The following is a 27,787-nucleotide window of genomic DNA, read 5'->3' as shown; positions in this document are numbered from 1 at the left end:
TCAAACACTAATAGCCTGCCTGAAGGAGTCGGAACCCCCTCGTTAAAAAGCCGCAAGTGACGAATGTTTGTGTGAGCCAACAATATGCAGCCTTTTTCTCCATGCACCATTTTCCCATTTTGAGCCTCCATTTGTCTTCTCTGCGCTGGGATTGTAATGAAGCTGGCTGAGCCCGTTACAGGCGAGTGATTAAAAACCTCGGCCGGCGTCTAATCCGTTTCCCCCCCCTAGTAAGGCAACAGGCGAGGACGCATCCGTCCTCTTATTTATCCCAGGCAGTCGCTCTCATCTTCCTGATGGTCGGTCCTCTCCCAGATGAATACGTGGCCTACATTTGTTTGTGGTGCCGCATAAGATCGGAGTGCCGCTTTATCACACAACCCTCTTCCGTGTAAGAGAGTTTACACCAGGGGTCAGCAACCTTTTTAAAACCAAGAGCTACTTCTTGGGTACTGATTAATGCGAAGGGCTACCAGTTTGATACACACTTAAATAAGTTGCCAGAAATAGCCAATTTGCTCAATTTACCTTTAATAAATAAATCTATATATATATATATATATATATATATATATATATATATATATATATATATATCAATGTTTATTTATATAGCCCCAAATCACAAATGTCTCAAAGGACTGCACAAATCATTACGACTACAACATCCTCGGAAGAACCCACAAAAGGGCAAGGAAAACTCACACCCAGTGGGCAGGGAGAATTCACATCCAGTGGGACGCCAGTGACAATGCTGACTATGAGAAACCTTGGAGAGTACCTCAGATGTGGGCAACCCCCCCCCCCCCCCTCCCCCCTCTAGGTGACCGAAAGCAATGGATGTCGAGCGGGTCCAACATGATACTGTGAAAGTTCAATCCATAGTGGATCCAACACAGCTGCCAGAGTTCAGTTCAAAGCGGATCCAAGACAGCAGCGAGAGTCCCGTCCACAGGAGACCATCTCAAGCGGAGGCGGCTCAGCAGCGTAGAGATGTCCCCAATCGATACAGGCGAGCGGTCCATCCTGGGTCTCGACTCTGGACAGCCAGTACTTCATCCATGGTCATCGGACCGGACCCCCTCCACAAGGGAGGGGGGGAACATAGGAGAAAGAAAAGAAGCGGCAGATCAACTGGTCTAAAAAGGAGGTCTATTTAAAGGCTAGAGTATACAGATGAGTTTTAAGGTGAGACTTAATATGCTTCTACTGAGGTAGCATCTCGAACTGTTACCGGGAGGGCATTCCAGAGTACTGGAGCCCGAACGGAAAACGCTCTATAGCCCGCAGACTTTTTTTGGGCTCTAGGAATCACTAATAAGCTGGAGTCTTTTGAACGCAGATTTCTTGCCGATGGTACAATACAATCGGCAAGATAGGCTGGAGCTAGACCGTGTAGTATTTCATACGTACGTAGTAAAACCTTAAAGTCACATATATATAAATATATTAGGGCTGGGCAACGATTAAAAATTTTAATCGAAGTTAATCGCACTATTTCTCCGATTAATCACAATTAACTGCATTGTATACGCAAAGCCCAATAATGAATTCAAAAGTAGTGTGTAGTGCACCTTTATTGGAATATTCTCCCACATGAACAAAAGCGCCAAAACATTTGTTGTGCAAACACAATTTAAATCAGTCCTTGTTAAACAGTAGCAGTTAAATAGCATATTTAATGAAAATCAACTAAAAAAATGTAAATACAAACATTTAAGCTTATTGCCACTGCCAGGGTATTTAAGTTATCCTGTTTGTTATGGAAAATAAATATAATCTACATACAAATCTCTGAGCCACAATCATAACATCTGAACAGGCAATTTCTGAGGTAACAGCAGAAACCTTTTTTTTATCAGGGATCTTATGTTTAAAAAACCTATATTATAGGTAGTGGGCTGTTTTAGGGAATTTTTCATCAAATTATCCGTAGTAGCAATATTAATAATGTTGAGTTTATTCTGCGTAGTGCACTTAAAATAATTATGACCATATCTAGGAATTGATATGATGGGAATTTTACGATTGTTTGATGTTATGAGCCAGGGAAAGAAAGAACTACCCTACCCAGCATGCAACAGGAGTGACGAGCATAGGTTGTGTCGCCATGACGGCATCTTGTATGTTGTGATATGCACGCTCTGAAAGTAAACGTTAAGAACTCAGCCAACACTCCTCGTCTGCATTATTCATAAATAGACAGACAACACATATACTCCGCTGCTTCACAGGCCGCTGGATGTAGCCGGCAAAGTATTCTCATGCTAGCTAGCCGGTCTAGCAAGCACGCGTCATTCAGTCCAAAACGGCCCGATCTATCCACATCCAGAATTGTCTGGCGGTCGTAAGTGATCCCAGAGTGACCACGCTGTAAGCCAGCCATGAAATTTGCAGAATTGTCTGGTATTTTTGCCAAATGTTCCATCTTTACCAAGATCCTCTCGACGCCGGGTGACGTCATCTTGTTAAGAAAAGGCGTTAACAAAATAAAAGCATGTAAACAACATACGCAAATGTGCGATAAAATAATTGTCGGCGTTAATGGATTGATGAGTTAACTCATAATTAACGCATTAATTTGCCCACTCCTGATATATATATATCCATTCGCGGAAGGTTTTTTGTAGAGAATAAATGCTGAAAAAAACATTTAATTGAACAGTTTAAAAGAAGAGAAAACACCCAAAAAAAAAATGAAAATTACATTTTTAAACATAATTTATCTTCAATTTTGACTCTTTAAAATTCAAAATTCAACCGAAAAAAATGAAGAGAAAAACGACCTAAGTCAAAAAAGAATTTATGGAACATCATTAGTCATTTTTTTTAAGATTAATTTTAGAATTTTGATGACATGTTTTAAATAGGTTAAAATCCAATCTGCACTTTGTTAGAATATATAACAAATTGGACCAAGCTATATTTCTAACAAAAACAAATCATTATTTCTTCTAGATTTTCCAGAACAAACATTTTAAAAGATATTAAAGAGACTTTGAAATAAGATTTAAATTTGATTCTACAGATTTTCTAGATTTGCTAGAATAATTTTTTGATTTTTAATCATTCCTATGATATACGAATATTCCTCGTCAAATAAACAGAAGCTAAAATGAAGAATTACATTAAAATGTATTTATTATTCTTTACAATAAAAAAATAAATACTTGAAAATGGTTTTAAATTGTCAGGAAGGAAGAGAAAGGAATTAAAAAGGTATGTGTTTAAAAATCCTAAAATCATTTTAAAGGTGGTATTTTTTCTCTAAAATTATCTTTCTGAATGTTAAAAGAAGCAAAGTAAAAAAATAAATTTATTTATTTAAACAAGTGAAGACCAAGTCTTTAATATATTTTCTTGGATTTTCAAATTCTAATTGAGTTTTGTTTCTCTTAGAATAAAAAATGTTGAGCAAAGCGAGACCAGCTTGTTAGTAAATAAATACAATTTAAAAAATTAGAGGCAGCTCACTGGTAAGTGCTGCTATTTGAGCTATTTTTAGAACAGGCCAGCGGGCGACTCATCTGGTCCTTACGGGCTACCTGGTGCCACTTCAGTTGTATAGATATCTGATGTCCCTCATCAGGGTCCACCTCACCCAGTACTCCTTCAGCACCTCCCACAGGATCTCCCGGGGGACCCGGTCATACGCCTTCTCTAAATCCACAAATCTGAAGCCATGGTTCGTTCTCTGCAGTAAACTGCTTATTTGTACGGTCCAGGTAGAGAACGAGACTCTGTCCCAGGTGGAGGAGTTTAAGTATCTTGGGGTCTTTTTCACGAGTGAAGGAAAAACGGGGAAGGAAATCAGCCGGAGAATCGGAGCAGCTGGGGCGGTATTGCAGTCTCTCTGCCGCACTCCATCCATCTTCTTCCGCTTATCCGAGGTCGGGTCGTTGGGGCAGCAGCTGGTGTGGACCGGCTGCCAATCAACAGCAGGTGAGGGGGGACAAAAACAGCGCTCAGGGGGACAAGCAGTAAATGGAAACAAAACAAACGCGAATACAAAACAAGGAAACAAACAGAAATGAAGCGACGGATCGTCACAGAAGGCCCAGGTGAGAAACGCAGGTTCAAACACTGATGACATCTATTAAACAGGACAAGAAGCAAGGAATCAAACAGAGACAGAATTCAATTTGGCTCAGTGAGGAGAAACGTGTACATCTGCACCCTTGTACAGTGTCGTTACGCTCTACCAAAAGATTGTACGCCCCTTCCTTTATTTGGACTTTCCCTGATTACATTGCAACAGCTGTTTCGAAAGGTACGGGGGGTCGTAAACAGCTATCGCCTTTTGATTACAAAACATCCATCCATCTTCTTCCGCTTATTCGAGGTCGGGTCGCGGGGGCAACAGCCTAAGCTGGGAAACCCAGACTTCCCTTTCCCAAGCCACTTCGTCTAGCTCTTCCCGGGGGATCCCGAGGCGTTCCCAGGCCAGCCGGGAGACATAGTCCTCCCAACGTGTCCTGGGTCTTCCCCGTGGCCTCTTACCGGTTGGACGTGCCCTAAACACCTCCCTAGGGAGGCGTTCGGGTGGCATCCTGACCAGATGCCTGAACAACCTCATCTGGCTCCTCTCCATGTGGAGGAGCAGCGGCTTTACTTTGAGTTCCTCCCGGATGACAGAGCTTCTCACCCTATCTCTAAGGGAGAGCCCCGCCACACGGCGGAGGAAACTCATTTCGGCCGCTTGTACCCGTGATCTTATCCTTTCGGTCATGACCCAAAGCTCATGACCATAGGTGAGGATGGGAACGTAGATCGACCGGTAAATTGAGAGCTTTGCCTTCCGGCTCAGCTCCTTCTTCACCACAACGGATCGATACAACGTCCGCATTACTGAAGACGCCGCACCGATCCGCCTGTCGATCTCACGATCCACTCTTCCCCCACTCGTGAACAAGACTCCTAGGTACTTGAACTCCTCCACTTGGGGCAGGGTCTCCTCCCCAACCCGGAGATGGCACTCCACCCTTTTCCGGGCGAGAACCATGGACTCGGACTTGGAGGTGCTGATTCTCATTCCGGTCGCTTCACCCTTTGCTGCAAACCGATCCAGTGAGAGCTGAAGATCCCGGTCAGATGAAACCATCAGGACCACATCGTCTGCAAAAAGCAGAGACCTAATCCTGCGGTACCAAACCGGAACCCCTCAACGCCTTGACTGCGCCTAGAAATTCTGTCCATAAAAGTTAAGAACAGAATCGATTACAAAACAGTTCAAAAGAAAAGGACGTAAACAGTTCACAGAAAAGGTCTTAAAACAGTTCAAAGAAGAGACCTCTGTAGGGGACTCAGGTCCAGGTTACTCTTTGCTTTGTAGTCCTTGGGTCAAGACTATCTATCCGTTGGTTACGATACACAAAACAAACAGAACTGTTATGATCCACTGCCCGTAACATAATCTATTTACCAAGCGGTATAGCTCGGTTGGTAGAGCGGCCGTGCCAGCAACTTGAGGGTTGCAGGTTCGATCCCCGCTTCCGCCATCCTAGTTACTGCCGTTGTGTCCTTGGGCAAGACACTTTACCCACCTGCTCCCTGTGCCACCCACACTGGTTTAAATGTAAAAAGTAGATATTAGGTTTCACTTTGTAAAGCGCTTTGAGTCACTAGAGAAAAAGCGCTATATAAATACAATTCACAATACGTTTTCGGTTCACTTGTGTTCTCAGCACCTTTTAGAGTTTGTGTCTCAGTTGCCATGAAGACAGATTGCATTCACCTGCCTCTGGTTAGTGTTTGGGTTGCGCACCTGTTGACCGGGGACTAATCAGAGGGCTATTTAGTCCATGCCCTGGCCTCACTCGGTCTGGCTTCTTAGTTTGTTTCATACAACAGATGACGACGTTTGTTTCCTGCTCTGTACCTGCTAGGCTCTTTTTACCGTCTAGCTCCCACGCTAGCTCCTTTAGTTTTTGCCTTCAGTGGTATGAGCACGTTTTTCTTTGTTACCGTCTGATTTATTTCAAAATACATCATTTGTTTCTACCTGCACGCTGTGTCTGAAGCCCGATCTACATTCCTGGGAGAACAAACCCTTCATGTTGCTTCCCACCCTACTCTGTGGAGTTTTACGACTACAAGTAGGATTAAAGACAGATTTTGTCTGCTCGCCGGGAACTCATGGCAACACAAAGGTATGTGATAACTTGGATGCAATTATTCTGACACCACTGGGTGGCCAGATGTGGCGACCAAGCCTCGAGTTTGACACCCGAGTTTGTTGAATACTCATGAAAACATATGTTGTATAAAAAAGTTAGACACTGCCACCTAATGTCCCGGCATGCAGGTGACATGACACATTTTTAATCACTCTTATCGTCTTCGGAGGGAAAAAAAAAACTCTTTTACTAGATTACTGTTGAGTAAATCGTCTTCTTAAGCTCTTAAATCTGCCTGTTTTCTCTTGGACTTCAGGCATTGGGGGGATAAAAAAAAAAAAAACACACTGAGGTCACCTTCTGCGCCTTTATTAGGAGACTGCTTCATTATGGCTGACGGGTGTACCCATAAATCACACCTTGCCTCTGGAAAAGACCCCAAACTAACCGTGATAAAGGTGGAACAAAGCAAGTGGAAGCGCTTTGCTCATCTATCAATATTTCGCTGCGACCTGGCAGAACAATGCAGTCATTAGCGCTGGCCAAGCAGGGGGAAAAAGTCACATTGCGTAAGGATTTTTATTTTTATTTTCTTTTTTCTTCGTGTCCCCTCAGAGCGCTAAGCTGCTTTTGTCACGTCATCCAACCCTCGTGGAGAGAAAATGAAAAGAAAGTGCTTATCTGTTAAGAATGGAAGAGTAGGGATTAACCCCCGTGCATTTGATATTTACCGCTTTTTAGATGGAGACTCCTCCTGCACATGAGAAACTCATTAAAACAACAATAAGTAAAAGTTTGTCCTCTAAAAAAATAAATAAAATTAAATTGATGTGGTGCATTTGTTATGGCTGCTGAGGGGGAGGTGACGGCAACAGACACCAAGGAGCATAATAGTTCAAAGTATTTATTATATATATAGTCTCCCATCCATCCATTTACTACGGCTTGTCCCTTTTGGGGTCGTGGGCGCTCGCTGGAGTCTATTTCAGCTGCATTCGGGCGGAAGGCGGCGTACACCCTGGACAAGTCGCCACCTCATCGCAGGGCCATTACAGATACACAGACAACATTCACACACTAGGGACCATTTAGTGTTGCCAATCAACCTATCCCCAGGTGCATGTCTTTGGAAGTGGGAGGAAGCCAGAGTACCCACGCAGTCACGGGGAGAACATGGAAACTCCACACGGAAATATCACTATATATCTATCAATCAATCAATCAATGTTTATTTATATAGCCCTAAATCACAAATGTCTCAAAGGACTGCACAAATCATTACGACTACGACATCCTCGGAAGAACCCACAAAAGGGCAAGGAAAACTCACACCGAGTGGGCAGGGAGAATTCACATCCAGTGGGACGCCAGTGACAATGCTGACTATGAGAAACCTTGGAAAGGACCGAAAGCAATGGATGTCGAGCGGGTCTAACATGATACTGTGAAAGTTCAATCCATAGTGGATCCAACACAGCCGCGAGAGTTCAGTTCAAAGCGGATCCAAGACAGCAGCGAGTGTCCTGTGCACAGGAAACCATCCCAAGTGGAGGCGGATCAGCAGCGTAGAGATGTCCCCAACCGATACACAGGCGAGCGGTCCATCCTGGGTCTCGACTCTGGACAGCCAGTACTTCATCCATGGTCATCGGACCGGACCCCCTCCACAAGGGAGGGGGGGACATAGGAGAAAAAGAAAAGAAGCGGCAGATCAACTGGTCTAAAATGGAGGTCTATTTAAAAGCTAGAGTATACAAATGAGTTTTAAGGTGAGACTTAAATGCTTCTACTGAGGTAGCATCTCGAACTGTTACCGGGAGGGCATTCCAGAGTACTGGAGCCCGAACGGAAAACACTCTATAGCCCGCAGACTTTTTTTGGGCTTTGGGAATCACTAACAAGCCGGAGTCCTTTGAAGGCAGATTTCTTGCCGGGACATATGGTACAATACAATCGGCAAGATAGGATGGAGCTAGACCGTGTAGTATTTTATACCTTAGTAAAACCTTAAAGTCACATCTTAAGTATAATATATAATATAGTATATAATAAACAAACAATAATAATCAAACTAACCAAGGAAATGGAGCGTGACAAAATCCAAGAGTGTGTACGGTGTAAAACTATGTGTAGATTAGCTGTTGAGCGTCAGCGTAAATGTTGAACGAGAGCGAAGGAACACTGAAGTCCGTGGGGCAGACAGATGATCAAAGGCGTCGAGAGAAACGTGTCCAAGCGACAGGTTGATAATCCAAAATGCAAGATGAACAACATGGGATCACAGGAGAACACGGGAAGCCTGGCGGGAAGACAACAGGAACGTCGGACGCAACGGAAACACGGAAGTCACAGGGAAAGAGCGAGTTTGTGGGGTGGAAGCCAGACACGGGATGCTTACAAAGGTACGGAAAACTATATTCCGGCACGGCATGGCAGGTTGTGCGGGCTTATAAAGGCAGCTCGTTCATCCCAGGCAGGTGCGCTGATTGAAGATCTCCTGCAGCCGCGCAGAGGTGCGCTCGCAGCGGAGAGGGAACGCCCACGGTGCTCTCACTGGAGGGCACAGATGGATGAGCGGCGGTGGGAGGAGTCTGAGCCGTAACAGTATTATATTTGATGTTAGCGCTAACTTTCACGCCGAATTACACCATTCAAAGTCCCGCTACAATTGTTGCATAAAGTTTTTATATTAAGACAATGCCAGAACAGCATATAACAGAGTTGGGCAAATATTTTGACTCAGGGGCCACATTGTGTCTGCGGGGGCCATGGTGTATATGTGTATGGTCAGGTTCAAACACTGATGACGTCTATTAAACTGACAAGAAGCAAGAGTTCAATTTTGCTCAATTGAGAAGAGACGTTTTTTTTGGGCTGTACTTTAGTTACAGATCTAAAATAGGCTCTAAAGTCCAGCTCATGTGCTTCCTCTATATATTTGAGAGGTTACATCATTGCAGCTGTCGCTGAGGGAAGGGGGTAATCTCGACTGCTACAGTTAGACACAATACATGACTATTAATGAAATGCAAATGTGTTGATACTGGTGATATCGCCCTGTTTCTAATCAGTCTGCGTCACGGTACTCGGATGTCCTGCCTTGGCAGTCAGCAGACCAATTCCTGGAAACACTGGTACGAGACTTGCTTTGCACAATTAGAAAAATAATAACTTCAGCACAATTGATAATCACTATAGCACAATTGATAATCACTATGGCAACGACCCTTAAGCATGACTTGAGGCACACATTAAAAGCGTTACTAAAACGGCCTTCTTTCATCTCCGTAATATCGCTAAAAGTCGCTCCATTCTGTCCACTAAAGACGCTGAGATCATTATCCATGCGTTTGTTACGTCTCGTCTCGATTACTGTAACGTATTATTTTCGGGTCTCCCCATGTCTAGCATTAAAAGATTACAGTTGGTACAAAATGCGGCTGCTAGACTTTTGACAAGAACAAGAAAGTTTGATCACATTACGCCTGTACTGTATATACCTTTATATACATATATACATACATATATACCTAAACTGGCTCACCTGCACTGGCTTCCTGTGCACTTAAGATGTGACTTTAAGGTTTTACTACTTACGTATAAAATACTACACGGTCTAGCTCCATCCTATCTTGCCGATTGTATTGTATCATATGTCCCGGCAAGAAATCTGCGTTCAAAAGACTCCGGCTTATTAGTGATTCCCAAAGCCCAAAAAAAGTCTGCGCGCTATAGAGCGTTTTCCGTTCGGGCTCCAGTACTCTGGAATGCCCTCCCGGTAACAGTTCGAGATGCTACCTCAGTAGAAGCATTTAAGTCTCACCTTAAAACTCATTTGTATACTCTAGCCTTTAAATAGACTCCCTTTTTAGACCAGTTGATCTGCCGTTTCTTTTCTTTTTCTTCTATGTCCCACTCTCCCTTGTGGAGGGGGTCCGGTCCGATCCGGTGGCCATGTACTGCTCGCCTGTGTATCGGCTGGGGACATCTCTGCGCTGCTGATCCGCCTCCGCTTGGGATGGTTTCCTGCTGGCTCCGCTGTGAACAGGACTCTCGCTGCTGTGTTGGATCCGTTTTGGACTGGACTCTCGCGACTGTGTTGGATCCATTGTGGATTGAACTTTCACAGTATCATGTTAGACCCGCTCGACATCCATTGCTTTCCTCCTCTCCAAGGTTCTCATAGTCATCATTGTCACCGATGTCCCACTGGGTGTGAGTTTTCCTTGCCCTTATGTGGGCCTACCGAGGATGTCGTGGTGGTTTGTGCAGCCCTTTGAGACACTAGTGATTTAGGGCTATATAAGTAAACATTGATTGATTGATTGATTGATAAGAGTTGTGTGATAATATATACATAATTATTCTAACAGTCGGCAACCCAAAATGTCGAAAGAGCCCTATTGGACCAAAAATAAAGCTCATCCGGAGAATGCCAAGAGTGTGCAAAGCAGTAATCAGAGCAAAGGGTGGCTATTTTGAAGAAACTAGAATATAAAACATGTTTTCAGTTATTTCACCTTTTTTTTGTTAAGTACTTAACCCCACATGTGTTCATTTATAGTTTTGATGTGACAATCTACAAAGTAAATTGTCATGAAAATAATATTTTGTTACGGACAAAATGTAGCTTGATACTTTCCGGAACTTTTCATTCATAGTTTTGATGCCTTCAGTGACAATCTACAATGTAAATAGTCATGAAAATAAAGAAAAACGCATTAAAATGAGAAGGTGTGTCCAAAATGTTGGCCCGTACTGTATATTTCAACCAAGCTTCATTATTTATTTGTGGAATAATTTATTTAAAATTGTAATAAAAAAATGTTGAATATATTTATCAACACCTCACATAAGTCGCCTGGTCCATATATAAGTACATATATAAAATGTGATAATTTATTTGTTTTCAATTTATTATTGTCTTTATTTTTTCCATTTAAGTACAGTTAGTATCATTGTGTTACATATTATACTACAATGACTGCAACTACCACCAAAATTCATTATATTAAATAATAATTCATGATAATTTTTTGTACAAAAATATTTAGTTAAGGGCTATAATACATTCACAATTAGACCTTTTTAAATATTGATTTAAAAATGAAAACTATTTTTTTTAAATTGTGTCGGGCAGGGGTCACCAACCTTTTTGAAACCAAGAGCTACTTCTTGGGTACTGATTAATGCGAAGGGCTACCAGTTTGATACACACTTAAATAAATTGCCAGAAATAGCCAATTTGCTCAATTTACCTTTTAATAAATAAATCTATATATATATATATATAAAAAATGGGTATATCCGTCTGTCATTCCGTCGTACATTTTTTTTCCTTTTCCAAAAGGTTTTTGTAGAGAATAAATTATTAAAAAAAACACTTAATTGAACGGTTTAAAAGAGGAGAAAAAAGGGAAAAACAATTAAAATTTAATTTTGAAACAGTTTATCTTCAATTTCGACTCTTTAAAATTTTAAATTCAACCAAAAAAAGAAGAGAAAAACTAGCTAATTCGAATCTTTTTGAAAAAAAATGTAAAAAAGAATTTATGGAACATCATTAGTCATTTTTCCTGATTAAGATTAATTTTAGAATTTTGATGACATGTTTTAAATAGGTTAAAATCCAATCTGCACTTTGTTAGAATATATAACCAATTGGACCAAGCTATATTTCTAACAAAGACAAATTATTATTTCTTCTAGATTTTCCAGAACAACATTTTTTAAAGAAATTCAAAAGACTTTGAAATAAGATTTACATTTGGTTCTACAGATTTTCTAGATTTGCCAGAATATTTTTGGGGAATTTTTATCATATTAAGTTTGAAGAAATATTTCACATTTATTCTTTGTCGAAAAAACAGAAGCTAAAATGAAGATTTAAATTAAAAAAAAATTCTTTATTCTTTACAATGAAAAAAAAATACTTGAACATTGATTTAAATTGTCAGGAAAGAAGAGGAAGGAAATTAAAAGGTAAAACGGTATATGTGTTTAAAAATCCTAAAATCATTTTTAAGCTTGTATTTTTTTCTCTAAAATTGTCTTTCTGAAAGTTATAAGAAGCAAAGTAAAAAAATAAATGAATTTATTTAAACAAGTGAAGACCAAGTCTTTAATATATTTTCTTGGATTTTCAAATTCTAATTGAGTTTTGTTTCTCTTAGAATAAAAAATTGTTGAGCAAAGCGAGACCAACTTGCTAGTAAATAAATACAATTTAAAAAATTAGAGGCAGCTCACTGGTAAGTGCTGCTATTCGAGCTATTTTTAGAACAGGCCAGCGGGCGACTCATCTGGTCCTTACGGGCGACCTGCCGTTGGTGACCCCCGGTGTTGGGTATATTTAGTGTTTGCATTGATTTCTATGGAACTTTCTCTCATGTTCGTCAGTGCATTATGGGTAATTCTGAATAATGCATTATCTGCTGTAGAAGATAATGGCCATTACTCATTAACTGTTCTGATACATACGTGTGATACCACCCTGGAGGGCCAAAGTTCACACAAGGGACTGGTGAGTTGGTAGACCTGCAGGTGCTCAGCCGGACTGGTCCCAGTTTGGAGCAACAATGAAGCTGGAGAAGAAATGTGGCCTGAGCACCCTGGAAAAATGGCTGATCTTCCTCTTTGTGGTGATGACGGGCGTGTGCGTCGCCCTGGTGACCCTCTACTTCGTGGAGCAAGAGGCCACCTCCACCACTCACCAAGAGGGTAAGTACAGCATGATGGATTTCCAAGGAAATTGCAGTTTTATGAGATACTGCAAAAAAAAAAAAAAAAGCCGAACATTCACCAGAGAAAAGGGTCCGTGTATCTTCCGGTTATTCTACTTCTGATTCTTAAATGCAAATAAAAAAAACTTCAGGCCATTTCTTTTCTATTTTCATTTCAAAAGTTGGACAACTATTTAATGAGACTTTTTAATTTGGATAATAGGACTCCTGCGTCGTGAAAAAAGATGTTAGCGTTATGCTAAAAACATGCTAAACACAAAGGAAAAGCTAAAATACTGCTTCCGGTTCAATTTGTCATCACACAGATAAACACACATTTTTGTATTTTGGATGACCTTATATCATATTTTTGTATTTATCTGGAAAAATGTAAATCCACGAAAATCACAGAGCACGAAATCCAATTTTATGGCAATATTTTAATGAAAATCAACCCTTTTTTTGTTTATTTTTCCAGCTGAACACAAGTTTAACATGTTTATCCAAAATGCAAAAATGTGTGTTTATCTGTGTGATGACAAATTGAACCGGAAGCAGTATTTGAAGTCTGCACACTTTCCCTTCATTCTATTTACAATTCTTAAATGCAAATCAAAAAACAAATTTCGGGCCATTTTTTAAAAATTTTTTTAATTTCTGAAACAAAAGTTGGACAACTATTTAATGAGACTTTTTCAAAACAACAATAGGACTCCTGCGGGAAAAAAGATGTTAGCATTATGCTAAAAACATGCTAAACACAAAGGAAAAGCTAAAATACTGCTTCCGGTTCAATTTGTCATCACACAGATAAACACACATTTTTGCATTTTGGATGACCTTATATCATATTTTTGTATTTATCTGGAAAAATGTAAATCCACGAAAATCACAGAGCACGAAATCCAATTTTATGGCAATATTTTAATGAAAATCAACCATTTTTTGTTTATTTTTCCAGCTTAACACAAATTTAATATATTTTTTTATCCAAAATGCAAAAATGTGTGTTTATCTGTTGCGATGACAAATTGAACCGGAAGCAGTATTTGAAGTCTGCACACTTTCCCTTCATTCTATTTCCAATTCTTAAATACAAATCAAAAAACACATTTTGGGCCATTCTTTTTTTTTAAATTTTCACTCTGAAACAAAAGTTAGACAACTATTTAATAAGACTTTTTTAAGACGACAATAGGACTATAGCGGAAAAAGATGTTAGCGTAATGCTAAAAATATCGCTAAACACAAAGGAAAAGCTAAAATACTGCTTCCGGTTCAATTTGTCATCACACAGATAAACACACATTTTTGCATTTTGGATGACCTTATATTATATTTTTGTATTTATCTGGAAAAATGTAAAATCACGAAAATCACAGAGCACAAAATCCAATTTTATGGCAATATTTGAATGAAAATCAACCCTTTTTTGTTTATTTTTCCAGCTAAACACAAATTTAATATATTTTTATCCAAAATGCAAAAATGTGTGGTTATCTGTGTGATGACAAATTGAACCGGAAGCAGTATTTGAAGTCTGCACACTTTCCCTTCATTCTATTTACAATTCTTAAATGCAAATCAAAAAACAAATTTCGGACCATTTTTTAAATTTTTTTTATTTCTGAAACAAAAGTTGGACAACTATTTAATGAGACTTTTTTTAAACAACAATAGGACTCCTGCGTCGTGAAAAAAGATGTTAGCGTTATGCTAAAAACATGCTAAACACAAAGGAAAAGCTAAAATACTGCTTCCGGTTTAATTTGTCATCACACAGATAAACACACATTTTTGCATTTTGGATGAACATTTATTATATTTTTGTATTTATCTGGAAAAATTTTAATCCCTAAAAGGAAAAAGGTCCGTGTACCTTCCGTTCATTCTATTTCCAATTCTGAAAAATTTGAATCCACTAAAAATCAAATTTTATGGCAATATTTGATTGAAAATCAACCTTTTTTTGTTTGTTTTAAAATCTGCCATGTATAATAAAAATCGAATAACGGCCCTAATTTTGTTTTTGATTTGCGTTTAACAATTAAATAGAATGAACGGAAAAAAAACGATATTGGGCCATTTTTTTTCTATTTTCATTTCTGAAACAAAAGTTGGACAACTACTTAATGAGACTTTAAAAAAAAAAAAGACAATAGGACTCCTGCTGAACAAAGATGTTACCGCTATGTTAAAAACATGCTAAACGCATTTTGGATGAACATGTCCGATTTTTGTGTTTTTATCCGATTTTTGTGTTTTTATCTGGAAAAATACAAATCCATCAGAGGAAGACCGCACAAAATCCAAGTTAATGGCAATATTTGAATGAAAATCTACCATATATAATAATAAAAATCGAAAAAACGTCCCTAATTTAATTTTTTGATTTGCGTTTCAGAATTGAAAATAGAATGATCGGAAGGTACACGGACCAAAGATGTTAGCGTTATGCTAAAAACATGCTAAACGCTAAGGAAAAGCTAAAATACTGCTTCCGGTTCAATTTGTCATCACACTGACATCCACGCATTTTTGCAACCTGGATGAACATGTTTTTCGATGTTTTTGTTTTTCTGGAAAAATTTAAATCCACCAAAAGAAAACCGCACAAAATTCAATTTCATGGCAATATTTGAATGAAAATCAACCCTTTTTTGTGTGTTTTAAAATCTGCCATGTGTAATAAAAATCGGATAATGGCCCTAATTTTGTTTTTTGCGTTTAAGAATCGAAAATAGAATGAATGGAAGGTACACGGACCAAGGATGTTAGCATTATGCTAAAAACATGCTAAACGTAAAGGAAAACTGAATCAATTTGTCATCACACAGATAAACACACATTTTTGCATTTTGGATGAACCAGTTTTTTGATTTTTTTGTCTGGAAAAATGTAAATCCCTAAAAGGAAAAAGGTTTGTGTACCTTCCGTTCATTCTATTTCCAATTCTTGAACGCAAATCAAAAAATTAAATTTAGGGTCGTTACTTGATTTTTTTTTATTTTTATAATTTATTTTAGATTTTAAAACAAACAACCAGTTGTTGATTTTCATTTCAAATATTGCCATAAACTTGGATTTTGTGCTGTTTTCCTTTCATGGATTTAAATTTTTCCAGCTAAAAAAAAGTAATTGAATATATGTTCATCCAAAATGCAAAAATGTGTGTTTCTGTGTGATGACAAATTGAACCGGAAGCAGTATTTGAAGTCTACGTACTTTCCCTTCATTCTACTTACAATTCTTAAATGCAAGTCAAAAAAATAATTTCAGGCCATTTCTTTTCTTTTTTTATTTCTGAAACAAAAGTTGGGCAACTATTTAATGAGACTTTTTTAAAACGACAATAGGACTCTAGGCGGAAAAAAAGATGTTAGCGTTATGCTAAAAACATGCTAAACACAAAGGAAAAGTTAAAATACTGCTTCCGGTTCAATTTGTCATCACACAGATAAACACACATTTTTGCATTTTGGACGAACATTTAGTATATTTTTGTATTTATATGGAAAAATTAAAATCCCTATAAGGAAAACAGCACAAAATAAGATTTTTTTGGCAACGTTTTAATGAAAATAAACCCTGTTTTTGTTTGTTTTAAAATCTGCCATATATAACAAAAATCGAATAACTTCCCTAATTTTGTTTTTTGATTTTCATTTAAGAATCAGATAGAATGAACGGAAGGTACACGGACCTAAGATGTTAGCATTATGCTAAAAACATGCTAAACGCTAAGGAAAAGCTAAAATACTGCTTCCGGTTCAATTTGTCAGCACACAGATAAACACATATTTTTGCATTTTGGATGAACAGTTATTATATTTTTGTATTTATATGTAATAATTAAAATCCCTAAAAGGAAAACAGCACAAAATACGATTTTTTGGGCAATATTTTAATGAAAATCAACCCTGTTTTTGTTTGTTTTAAAATCTGCCATATATAACAAAAATCGAATAACTTCCCTAATTTTGTTTTTTGATTTTCATTTAAGAATCAGATAGAATGAACGGAAGGTACACGGACCTAAGATGTTAGCATTATGCTAAAAACATGCTAAACGCTAAGGAAAAGCTAAAATACTGCTTCCGGTTCAATTTGTCATCACACAGATAAACACACATTTTTGCATTTTGGATGAACATTTATTATATTTTTGTATTTATATGTAAAAATTAAAATCCCTATAAGGAAACAGCACAAAATATGATATTTTTGGCAATATTTTAATGAAAATCAACACTGTTTTTGTTTGTCTTAAAATCTGCCATATATAACAAAAATCTAATAACTTCCCTAATTTTGTTTTTTGATTTTCATTTAAGAATCAAATAGAATGAACGGAAGTTACACGGACCAAAGATGTTAGCATTATGCTAAAAACATGCTAAACGCTAAGGAAAAGCTAAAATACTGCTTCCGGTTCAATTTGTCATCACACAGATAAACACATATTTTTGCATTTTGGATGAACATTTATTATGTTTTTGTATTTACATGGAAAAAATCAAAATACCTAAAAGGAAAACAGCACAAAATACGTTTTTTTTTGGCAATATTTTAATGAAAATCAACCCTGTTTTTTTGTTTTAAAATCTGCCATATATAACAAAAATCTAATAACTTCCCTAATTTTGTTTTTTGATTTTCATTTAAGAATCAGATAGAATGAACGGAAGGTACACGGACCTAAGATGTTAGCATTATGCTAAAAACATGCTAAACGCTAAGGAAAAGCTAAAATACTGCTTCCGGTTCAATTTGTCAGCACACAGATAAACACACATTTTTGCATTTTGGATGAACAGTTATTATATTTTTGTATTTATATGTAATAATTAAAATCCCTAAAAGGAAAACAGCACAAAATACGATTTTTTGGGCAATATTTTAATGAAAATCAACCCTGTTTTTGTTTGTTTTAAAATCTGCCATATATAACAAAAATCGAATAACTTCCCTAATTTTGTTTTTTGATTTTCATTTAAGAATCAGATAGAATGAACGGAAGGTACACGGACCTAAGATGTTAGCATTATGCTAAAAACATGCTACACGCTAAGGAAAAGCTAAAATACTGCTTCCGGTTCAATTTGTCATCACACAGATAAACACATATTTTTGCATTTTGGATGAACATTTATTATGTTTTTGTATTTACATGGAAAAAATCAAAATACCTAAAAGGAAAACAGCACAAAATACGTTTTTTTTTTTGGCAATATTTTAATGAAAATCAACCCTGTTTTTTTTGTTTTAAAATCTGCCATATATAACAAAAATCTAATAACTTCCCTAATTTTATTTTTTGATTTTCATTTAAGAATCAGATAGAATGAACGGAAGGTACACGGACCTAAGATGTTAGCATTATGCTAAAAACATGCTAAACGCTAAGGAAAAGCTAAAATACTGCTTCCGGTTCAATTTGTCATCACACAGATAAACACACATTTTTTCATTTTGGATGAACATTTATTATGTTTTTGTATTTATATGGAAAAAATCTAAATACCCAAAAGGAAAACAGCACAAAATACAATTTTTTTGGGCCGATATTTTAATGAAAATCAACCCTGTTTTTGTTTGTTTTAAAATCTGCCATATATAACACAAATCTAATAACTTCCCTAATTTTGTTTTTTGATTTTCATTTAAGAATCAGATAGAATGAATGGAAGGTACACGGACCTAAGATGTTAGCATTATGCTAAAAACATGCTAAACGCTAAGGAAAAGCTAAAATACTGCTTCCGGTTCAATTTGTCAGCACACAGAAAAACACATATTTTTGCATTTTGGATGAACAGTTATTATATTTTTGTATTTATATGTAATAATTAAAATCCCTAAAAGGAAAACAGCACAAAATACGATTTTTTGGGCAATATTTTAATGAAAATCAACCCTGTTTTTGTTTGTTTTAAAATCTGCCATATATAACAAAAATCGAATAACTTCCCTAATTTTGTTTTTTGATTTTCATTTAAGAATCAGATAGAATGAACGGAAGGTACACGGACCTAAGATGTTAGCATTATGCTAAAAACATGCTACACGCTAAGGAAAAGCTAAAATACTGCTTCCGGTTCAATTTGTCATCACAGAGATAAACACACATTTTTGCATTTTGGATGAACAGTTATTATATTTTTGTATTTATATGTAATAATTAAAATCCCTAAAAGGAAAACAGCACAAAATACGATTTTTTTGGGCAATATTTTAATGAAAATCAACCCTGTTTTTGTTTGTTTTAAAATCTGCCATATATAACAAAAATCTAATAACTTCCCTAATTTTGTTTTTTGATTTTCATTTAAGAATCAGATAGAATGAACGGAAGGTACACGGACCTAAGATGTTAGCATTATGCTAAAAACATGCTAAACGCTAAGGAAAAGCTAAAATACTGCTTCCGGTTCAATTTGTCATCACACAGATAAACACACATTTTTGCATTTTGGATGAACATTTATTATATTTTTGTATTTATATGTAAATATTAAAATCCCTAAAAGGAAAACAGCACAAAATACGATTTTTTGGGCAATATTTTCATAAAAATCAACACTGTTTTTGTTTGTCTTAAAATCTGACATATATAACAAAAATCTAATAACTTCCCTAATTTTGTTTTTTGATTTTCATTTAAGAATCAAATAGAATGAACGGAAGGTACACGGACCAAAGATGTTAGCATTATGCTAAATACTAAGGAAAAGCTAAAATACTGCTTCCGGTTCAATTTGTCATCACACAGATAAACACATATTTTTGCATTTTGGATGAACATTTATTATTTTTTTGTATTTATATGGAAAAAATCAAAATACCTAAAAGGAAAACAGCACAAAATACGATTTTTGGGGCAATATTTTAATGAAAATCAACCCTGTTTTTGTTTGTTTTAAAATCTGCCATATATAACAAAAATCTAATAACTTCCCTAATTTAGTTTTTTGATTTTCATTTAAGAATCAAATAGAATGAACGGAAGGTACACGGACCAAAGATGTTAGCATTATGCTAAAAACATGCTAAACACTAAGGAAAAGCTCAAATACTGCTTCCGGTTCAATTTGTCATCACACAGATAAACACACATTTTTTCATTTTGGATGAACATTTATTATATTTTTGTATTTATATGTAAAAATTAAAATCCCTAAAAGGAAAACAGCACAAAATACGATATTTTCGGCAATATTTTAATGAAAATCAACACTGTTTTTGTTTGTCTTAAAATCTGCCATATATAACAAAAATCTAATAACTTCCCTAATTTAGTTTTTTGATTTTCATTTAAGAATCAAATAGAATGAACGGAAGGTACACGGAGCAAAGATGTTAGCATTGTGCTAAAAACATGCTAAACGCTAAGGAAAAGCTAAAATACTGCTTCCGGTTCAATTTGTTATCACACAGATAAACACACATTTTTGCATTTTGGATGAACATTTATTACATTTTTGTATTTATATGTAAAAATTAAAATCCCTAAAAGGAAAACAGTACAAAATACGATTTTTTTGGGCAATATTTTAATGAAAATTAACCCTGTTTTTGTTTGTCTTAAAATCTGCCATATATAACAAAAATCTAATAACTTCCCTAATTTAGTTTTTTGATTTTCATTTAAGAATCAAATAGAATGAACGGAAGGTACACGGACCAAAGATGTTAGCATTATGCTAAAAACATGCTAAACGCTAAGGAAAAGCTAAAATACTGCTTCCGGTTCAATTAGTCATCGCACAGATAAACACACATTTTTGCATTTTGGATGAACATTTATTATATTTTTGTATTTATATGTAAAAATCAAAATACCTAAAAGGAAAACAGCACAAAATACGATTTTTTGGGCAATATTTTAATGAAAATCAACCCTGTTTTTGTTTGTCTTAAAATCTGCCATATATAACAAAAATGAAATAACGGCCCTAATTTAGTTTTTTAAATTTCATTTAAGAATCAAATAGAATGAACGGAAGGTACACGGACCAAAGATGTTAGCATTATGCTAAAAACATGCTAAACACCAAGGAAAAGCTAAAATACTGCTTCCGGTTCAATTTGTCATCACACAGATAAACACACATTTTTTCATTTTGGATGAACATTTATTATATTTTTGTATTTATATGGAAAAATCAAAATACCTAAAAGGAAAACAGCACAAAATACGATTTTTTGGGCAATATTTTAATGAAAATCAACCCTCTTTTTGTTTGTTTTAAAATCTGCCATATATAACAAAAATCTAATAACTTCCCTAATTTAGTTTTTTGATTTTCATTTAAGAATCAAATAGAATGAACAGAAGGTACACGGACCAAAGATGTTAGCATTATGCTAAAAACATGCTAAACGCTAAGGAAAAGCTAAAATACTGCTTCCGGTTCAATTAGTCATCGCACAGATAAACACACATTTTTGCATTTTGGATGAACATTTATTATATTTTTGTATTTATATGTAAAAATTAAAATCCCTAAAAGGAAAACACCACAAAATACGATTTTTTGGGCAATATTTTAATGAAAATCAACACTGTTTTTGTTTGTCTTAAAATCTGCCATATATAACAAAAATGAAATAACGGCCCTAATTTAGTTTTTTAAATTTCATTTAAGAATCAAATAGAATGAACGGAAGGTACACGGACCAAAGATGTTAGCATTATGCTAAAAACATGCTAAACACCAAGGAAAAGCTAAAATACTGCTTCCGGTTCAATTTGTCATCACACATATAACCAGGCATTTTTGCATTTTGGATAAACATTTATTGTATTTTTGTATTTATCTCGAAAAATTAAATCCCTAAAAGGAAAAAGGTCCGTGTACCTTCCGTTCATTCTATTTCCAATTCTGAAATGCAAATCAAAAAATAAAATTTGGGCCGTTTTTGATTTTTTTTATTATATGGCAATTTTTTTTTAAAAAACAAAAAAGGGTGGATTTTAATTAAAATATTGCCATAAACTTGATTTTCTGTTGTTTTCTATCCATCCATTTTCTACCGCGTGTCCCTTTTGGAGTCGCGGGCGGTTGCTGGAGCCTATCTCATCATGGATTTTAAGTTTTCCAGCTTAACACAGAAATATATGTTCATCCAAGATGCAAAAATGTGTGTTTATCTGTGTGATGACAAATTGAACCGGAAGCAGTTTAAGTCCTCAAACCTTCCAATCATTTTTGTTTTCCAATTCTTAAATGCAAATCCCAAAAAAAAAAATGATGGGCCATTTTTTTTCTATTTTCCTTTCCGAAACAAAAGTTGGACAACTATTTAAGGACAAAATGTTTCAAAAAGCTGGCACAAGTGGCAAAAAAGACTGAGAAAGTTGAGGAATGCTCATCAAACACTTATCTGGAACATCCCACAGGTGTGCAGGCTAATTGGGAACAGGTGGGTGCCATGATTGGGAATAAAAACAGCTTCCCAAAAAATGCGCAGTCTTTTACAAACAAAGATAAGGCCGGTGTCACCACTTTGTCAACAAATGCGCGAGCAAATTGTCCAACAGTTTAAGAACCACATTTCTCAACCAGTTATTGCAGGATTTTAGGGATTTTACCATCCAACCCTAACCCTAGAATCTGGAGAAATCACTGCACGTAAGCGATGATATTACGCAACTTCGATCCCTCAGGCGGTACTGCTTCAAAAAGCGACATCAGTGTGTAAAAGGTATCACCACATGGGCTCAGGAGCACTTCAGAAAACCACTGTCAATAGCAACAGTTGTCGCTATATCTGTAAGTGCAAGTTAAAACTCTACTATGCAAAGCCAAAGCCATTTATCAACAACACCCAGAAATCCCACCGGCTCCGCTGTGCCCGAGATCATCTAAGATGGACTGATGCAAAGTGGAAAAGTGTTCTGCAGGCTGACGAGTCCACATTTCAAATTGTTTTTGGAAACTGTGGACGCTGTGTCCTCTGGACCAAAGAGGAAAATAACCATCCGGATTGTTATAGGCACAAAGTTGAAAAGCCAGCATGTGTGATGGTATGGGGGTGTATTAGTGCCCAAGGCATGGGTAACTTACACATCTGTGAAGGCACCATTAATGCTGAAAGGTACATACTTTTTTTTTTTTAACATGAAAACAATAACTTTCCCATCATTGTGAGGTATTGCTGGTCAAAAAGGTTTATTATGTCTTCTTATTCATATTATTTTCTAATTTTCTTATAGTTGGACAATATTTTTGAGTACATCAGAGGGAATTTTTGATTGACCACTTTGACGTTCTTACGGGTAAAAATTCCATCTGATATAACGAACAAATTGGAACAACGTTGGAAAGTATATGGGGTATTGTGTGTAGAATTTTGAGGATAAAACTTAAGTTATTCGAATTTTTTTGTATAAGGCTGTGAGATAACTTTGGGGCGGCATAGCTCGGTGGTTAGAGTGGCCGTGCTAGCAACCTGAGGGTTCCCGGTTCGATCCCCGCTTCCGCCATCCTAGTCACTGCCGTTGTGTCCTTGGGCAAGACACTTTACCCACCTGCTCCCAGTGCCACCCACACTGCTTTAAATGGAACTTAGAATTTGAGTCACTGGAGAAAAGCGCTATATAAATATACTTCACTTCACTTCCTAACAAAATGTGGAAAAAGTGAATCATTTCGGGGTGCACTTTATATTTCTTTCTTGCAGGAGGAGTACGAGCTGGTTGAGTCACAAAAATAGCAACTTTCTAAAAAATGAAAAAGTAAAAACAAATATGCTCCTGATGGTCAGCAAATCTGTCATCCCTGTTCCACACCTCTCGCCAGGGCCGGACTCAGGATGCGGTGGACCCCGGGAGCTCACCGCAGAGTCGGGCACCTTCACCAGCATCCACTACCCCAGTAGCTATGACAACGGGAGGAGCTGCACCTGGCACATCACCGTTGACCCGGATAAGGTAACCAGATGCCACTATTGTAAAACACCCATACTGTACAACGGTGGAATATAACGTATTCACAATAACATTTGGGAACCCGAGTTACCGTTTCATGTTTTATTATTTTTTTTCTAAAGTTAACGTTAAGTTAAAAACTTGTCAGGCTTGCCTCTGACAGTTTGACTATGTTTTAGTTTGTTCCTCTGCATTTGTCTTTGTTTCCTCTGTCAACACTCTTATTTTCTTTCTCCCTGAGTGCTGTGTTCCCCCTCAGCTGTGGCTGACTGGCACCGACCACACCTGGTGTCAATCAGCTCGCTCCTATTTAGACTTCTTTTCCCATCCAGTCACTGCTGGATTTTTCTGTCACAGTTTGTTGTTGACGGACCCCAAGATGCAGCGATGGAGGCAGGCATTGGATAGGAAAGTTTAATATAAAATACTAAAACAAAACCAAACAAAGGGTACAAACAAAAAGCGCGCACGTGGGCGGATAACAAACTGGGCAAAGAACAAACCAAACTGGAAGCAGGGAACAAAAGCCAGTAAGCTACTGACAGCTAACGAAATATAGCTTACCGCTACGCTGCAAAGATACGACAAGAAGTGACATCGACAATCCACGACACGTAGCAACGACAATAATCCAGCAGTGACCGGATGGGAAGACAGGTCTAGATAGGAGTGGGCTGATTGACACCAGGTGTGGCCAGGTGCAAATCAGCCTTAGCTGAGGGGGAACACAGCACTCAGGGAGAAAGACAGGAAACCAACAAAATAAGAGCACTGACAGGAAACACTACACACACACACACAGAGGAAATAAAGACAAATGCAGAGGAAAAAACTAAAACATAGTCAAACTGTCAGAGGCAAGCCTGGCAAAACTAAAATGTAAAAAAAATATAATCAGTTGGAATAATTCAACCTCAAAATTTGGTGTATATCACAATAAATGGAAAAACAGTTCTGCTGTTTTTATTGTAAAAAAAAAAAAAAGGCAGCTCACTTGCCAGAAGTTTACATAAAATTTACATTTATTTTTTATAAAAACTGCAATTTTACAGTAAAAATTTGGTACCTGAGCTGCCATTAAAAAAAATATTAGATTTTTTTTTTACTGCAAATCACCAACTGTATATTTTTCGATGTATTACTGTAAATGACAAAATGACACCACAGTTTATTACGGTTAAAAAAGTACAGTTTTTTTTCATTTAGAGAAAAATGCTGTAAAAAAAACCCAGTAAATTTCACAATTTTACCATGAAATCTATTTCTACTTTTATATTGCACAATTTGATGGATAACTTGCTTTGAAATCATTATTATTAGTATTTATTTCTATTCAAACATAGTTTGAATGTATAATATGTTTTTGCATAATTAGACAATATTTAAGTTAACATAATTTGCAATTACATGGAGTACATGTATTTTTTTCCCCCTGAAACATAAGGAAATAATACATTTAGTAAATATGCATTTTACTAGTAGATTTTTAAAAAACTAAAATGTAAAAAAAATATAAGTTGGAATAATTCCACCTCAAAATTTGGTGTATATCACAATAAATGGAAAAACAGTACTGCTGTTTTATGGTTAAAAAAAAAAGGCAGCTCACTTGTCAAAATTTTACTGTAAAATGTACATTTTTTTTTTTTACTGGAAATAAAAAAAATAAAAAATTTCAGTAAAAATTTGGTACCTGAGCTGCCATTAAAAAAAATATTTGATTTTTTTTTTTTTACTGCAAATCATATTTTTCGATGTATTACTGTAAATGACAAAATGACACCACAGTTTATTACAGTTAAAAAAGTACAGTTTTTTTTTCATTTAGAGAAAAATTCTGTAAAAAAAAAAACACAGTTAATTTCACAATTTTACCATGAAATCTATTTCTACTTTTATATTGCACAATTTGATGGATAACTTGCTTTGAAATCATTATTATTAGTATTTATTTTTTATTAAAAAATAGTTTGAATATATAATATGTTTTTGCATAATTAGAGAATATTTAAGTTAACATAATTTGCGATTACATGGAGTACATGTATTTTTTTTCCCCCTGAAACATAAGGAAATAATACATTTAGTAAATATGCATTTTACTAGTAGATTTTTAAAAAACTAAAATGTAAAAAAAATATAAGTTGGAATAATTCCACCTCAAAATTTGGTGTATATCACAATAAATGGAAAAACAGTACTGCTGTTTTATGGTTAAAAAAAAAAGGCAGCTCACTTGTCAAAATTTTACTGTAAAATGTACATTTTTTTTTTTACTGGAAATAAAAAAAATAAAAAATTTCTGTAAAAATTTGGTACCTGAGCTGCCATTAAAAAAAATATTTGATTTTTTTTTTTTACTGCAAATCATATTTTTCGATGTATTACTGTAAATGACAAAATGACACCACAGTTTATTACAGTTAAAAAAGTACAGTTTTTTTTTCATTTAGAGAAAAATGCTGTAAAAAAAAAAAACACAGTTAATTTCACAATTTTACCATGAAATCTATTTCTACTTTTATATTGCACAATTTGATGGATAACTTGCTTTGAAATCATTATTATTAGTATTTATTTTTTTTTTTTTAATAGTTTGAATATATAATGTTTTTGCATAATTAGAGAATATTTAAGTTAACATAATTTGCGATTACATGGAGTACATGTATTTTTTTCTCCCAAAATATAAGGAAAGAATACATTTAGTGAGATAGGTTACAGTATGCATTTTACTAAAACAAATATGATAAGTTGGAATCATTTCACCTCAAAATGTAGTGTATATTACAGTAAATGAAAAAAACAGTACTGCTGTTTTTATGGTAAAAAAAAACAAAACAAAAAAAAGCAGCTCATTTGCCCAAATTTTACTGTAAAATTCACAATAATTTTTTTTACTGGAAATAAAAAAAATTAAAAAATCAGTAAAAATTTGGCACCTGAGCTGCCATTTATTTATATATTTTTTTTCTACAGCAAATCAACAATTGTATATTTTTTGATGTATTACTGTAAATGAAAAAATTACACCACAGTTTATTACAGTAAAAAAAAAACACTGTTTGTTTACATTTAGAGAAAAGTTTTGTAAAAATCACAGTACATTTTACCATGAAATCTATTTCTACTTTAATATTGCACAATTTGATGGATAACTTGCTTTGAAATCATTATTATTAGTATGTATTTCTATTAAAAAATAGTTTGAATGTATAATATGTTTTTGCATAATTAGACAATATTTAAGTTAACATAATTTGCGATTACATGGAGTACATGCATTTTTTTTCTCCTGAAACATAAGGAAATAATACATTTAGTAAGTATGCATTTTACTAGTAGATTTTTAAAAAACTAAAATGTAAAAAAAATATAAGTTGGAATAATTCCACCTCAAAATTTGGTGTATATCACAATAAATGGAAAAACAGTACTGCTGTTTTTATGGTTAAAAAAAAAAAAAAAAAAAGCAGCTCACTTGTCAAAATTTTACTGTAAAATTTACATTTTTTTTTTTTTACTGGAAATAAAAAATTTTAAAAAATTCTGTAAAAATGTGTCACCTGAACTGCCATTTATTTATTTTTATTTTTATTTTTTGTACCGCAAATCAACAACTGTAGATTTTTCAATGTATTACTGTAAATGAAAAAAATGACACCACAGTTTATTACAGTAAAAAAAGTACAGTTTTTTTCATTTAGAGAAAAATGCTGTAAAAAAAACACAGTAAATTTCCCAATTTTACCATGAAATCTATTTCTAATTTTATATTGCACAATTTGATGGATAACTTGCTTTGAAATCATTATTATTAATATTTATTTTTATTAAAAAATAGTTTGAATGTATAATATGTTTTTGCATAATTAGACAATATTTAAGTTAACATAATTTGCGATTACATGGAGTACATGTATTTTTTTCCCCCTGAAACATAAGGAAATAATACATTTAGTAAGTATGCATTTTACTAGTAGATTTTTAAAAAACTAAAATGTAAAAAAAATATA

General features: G+C 35.4%; 1 protein-coding gene across 1 annotated transcript in view; it reads left to right on the top strand.

Moving 5' to 3' along the window:
* Window positions 1-27,787, top strand: part of zgc:154142 (uncharacterized protein LOC555481 homolog) — a 97,592-nt gene that overhangs the window by 5,706 nt on the left and 64,099 nt on the right. Inside the window, exons 2-3 of the mRNA XM_061881058.1 lie at window positions 12,616-12,836; window positions 23,644-23,774. Coding sequence (XP_061737042.1) covers window positions 12,695-12,836; window positions 23,644-23,774 — 273 coding nt within the window. The 5' untranslated portion in view covers window positions 12,616-12,694. The remainder of the gene's footprint in view (window positions 1-12,615; window positions 12,837-23,643; window positions 23,775-27,787) is intronic.

The sequence above is a fragment of the Nerophis ophidion genome, linkage group LG20 (genome assembly GCF_033978795.1).
Source record: "Nerophis ophidion isolate RoL-2023_Sa linkage group LG20, RoL_Noph_v1.0, whole genome shotgun sequence".
Taxonomy (NCBI): Eukaryota; Metazoa; Chordata; class Actinopteri; order Syngnathiformes; family Syngnathidae; genus Nerophis; species Nerophis ophidion.
This window is presented reverse-complemented; position numbering and strand designations above follow the sequence as displayed.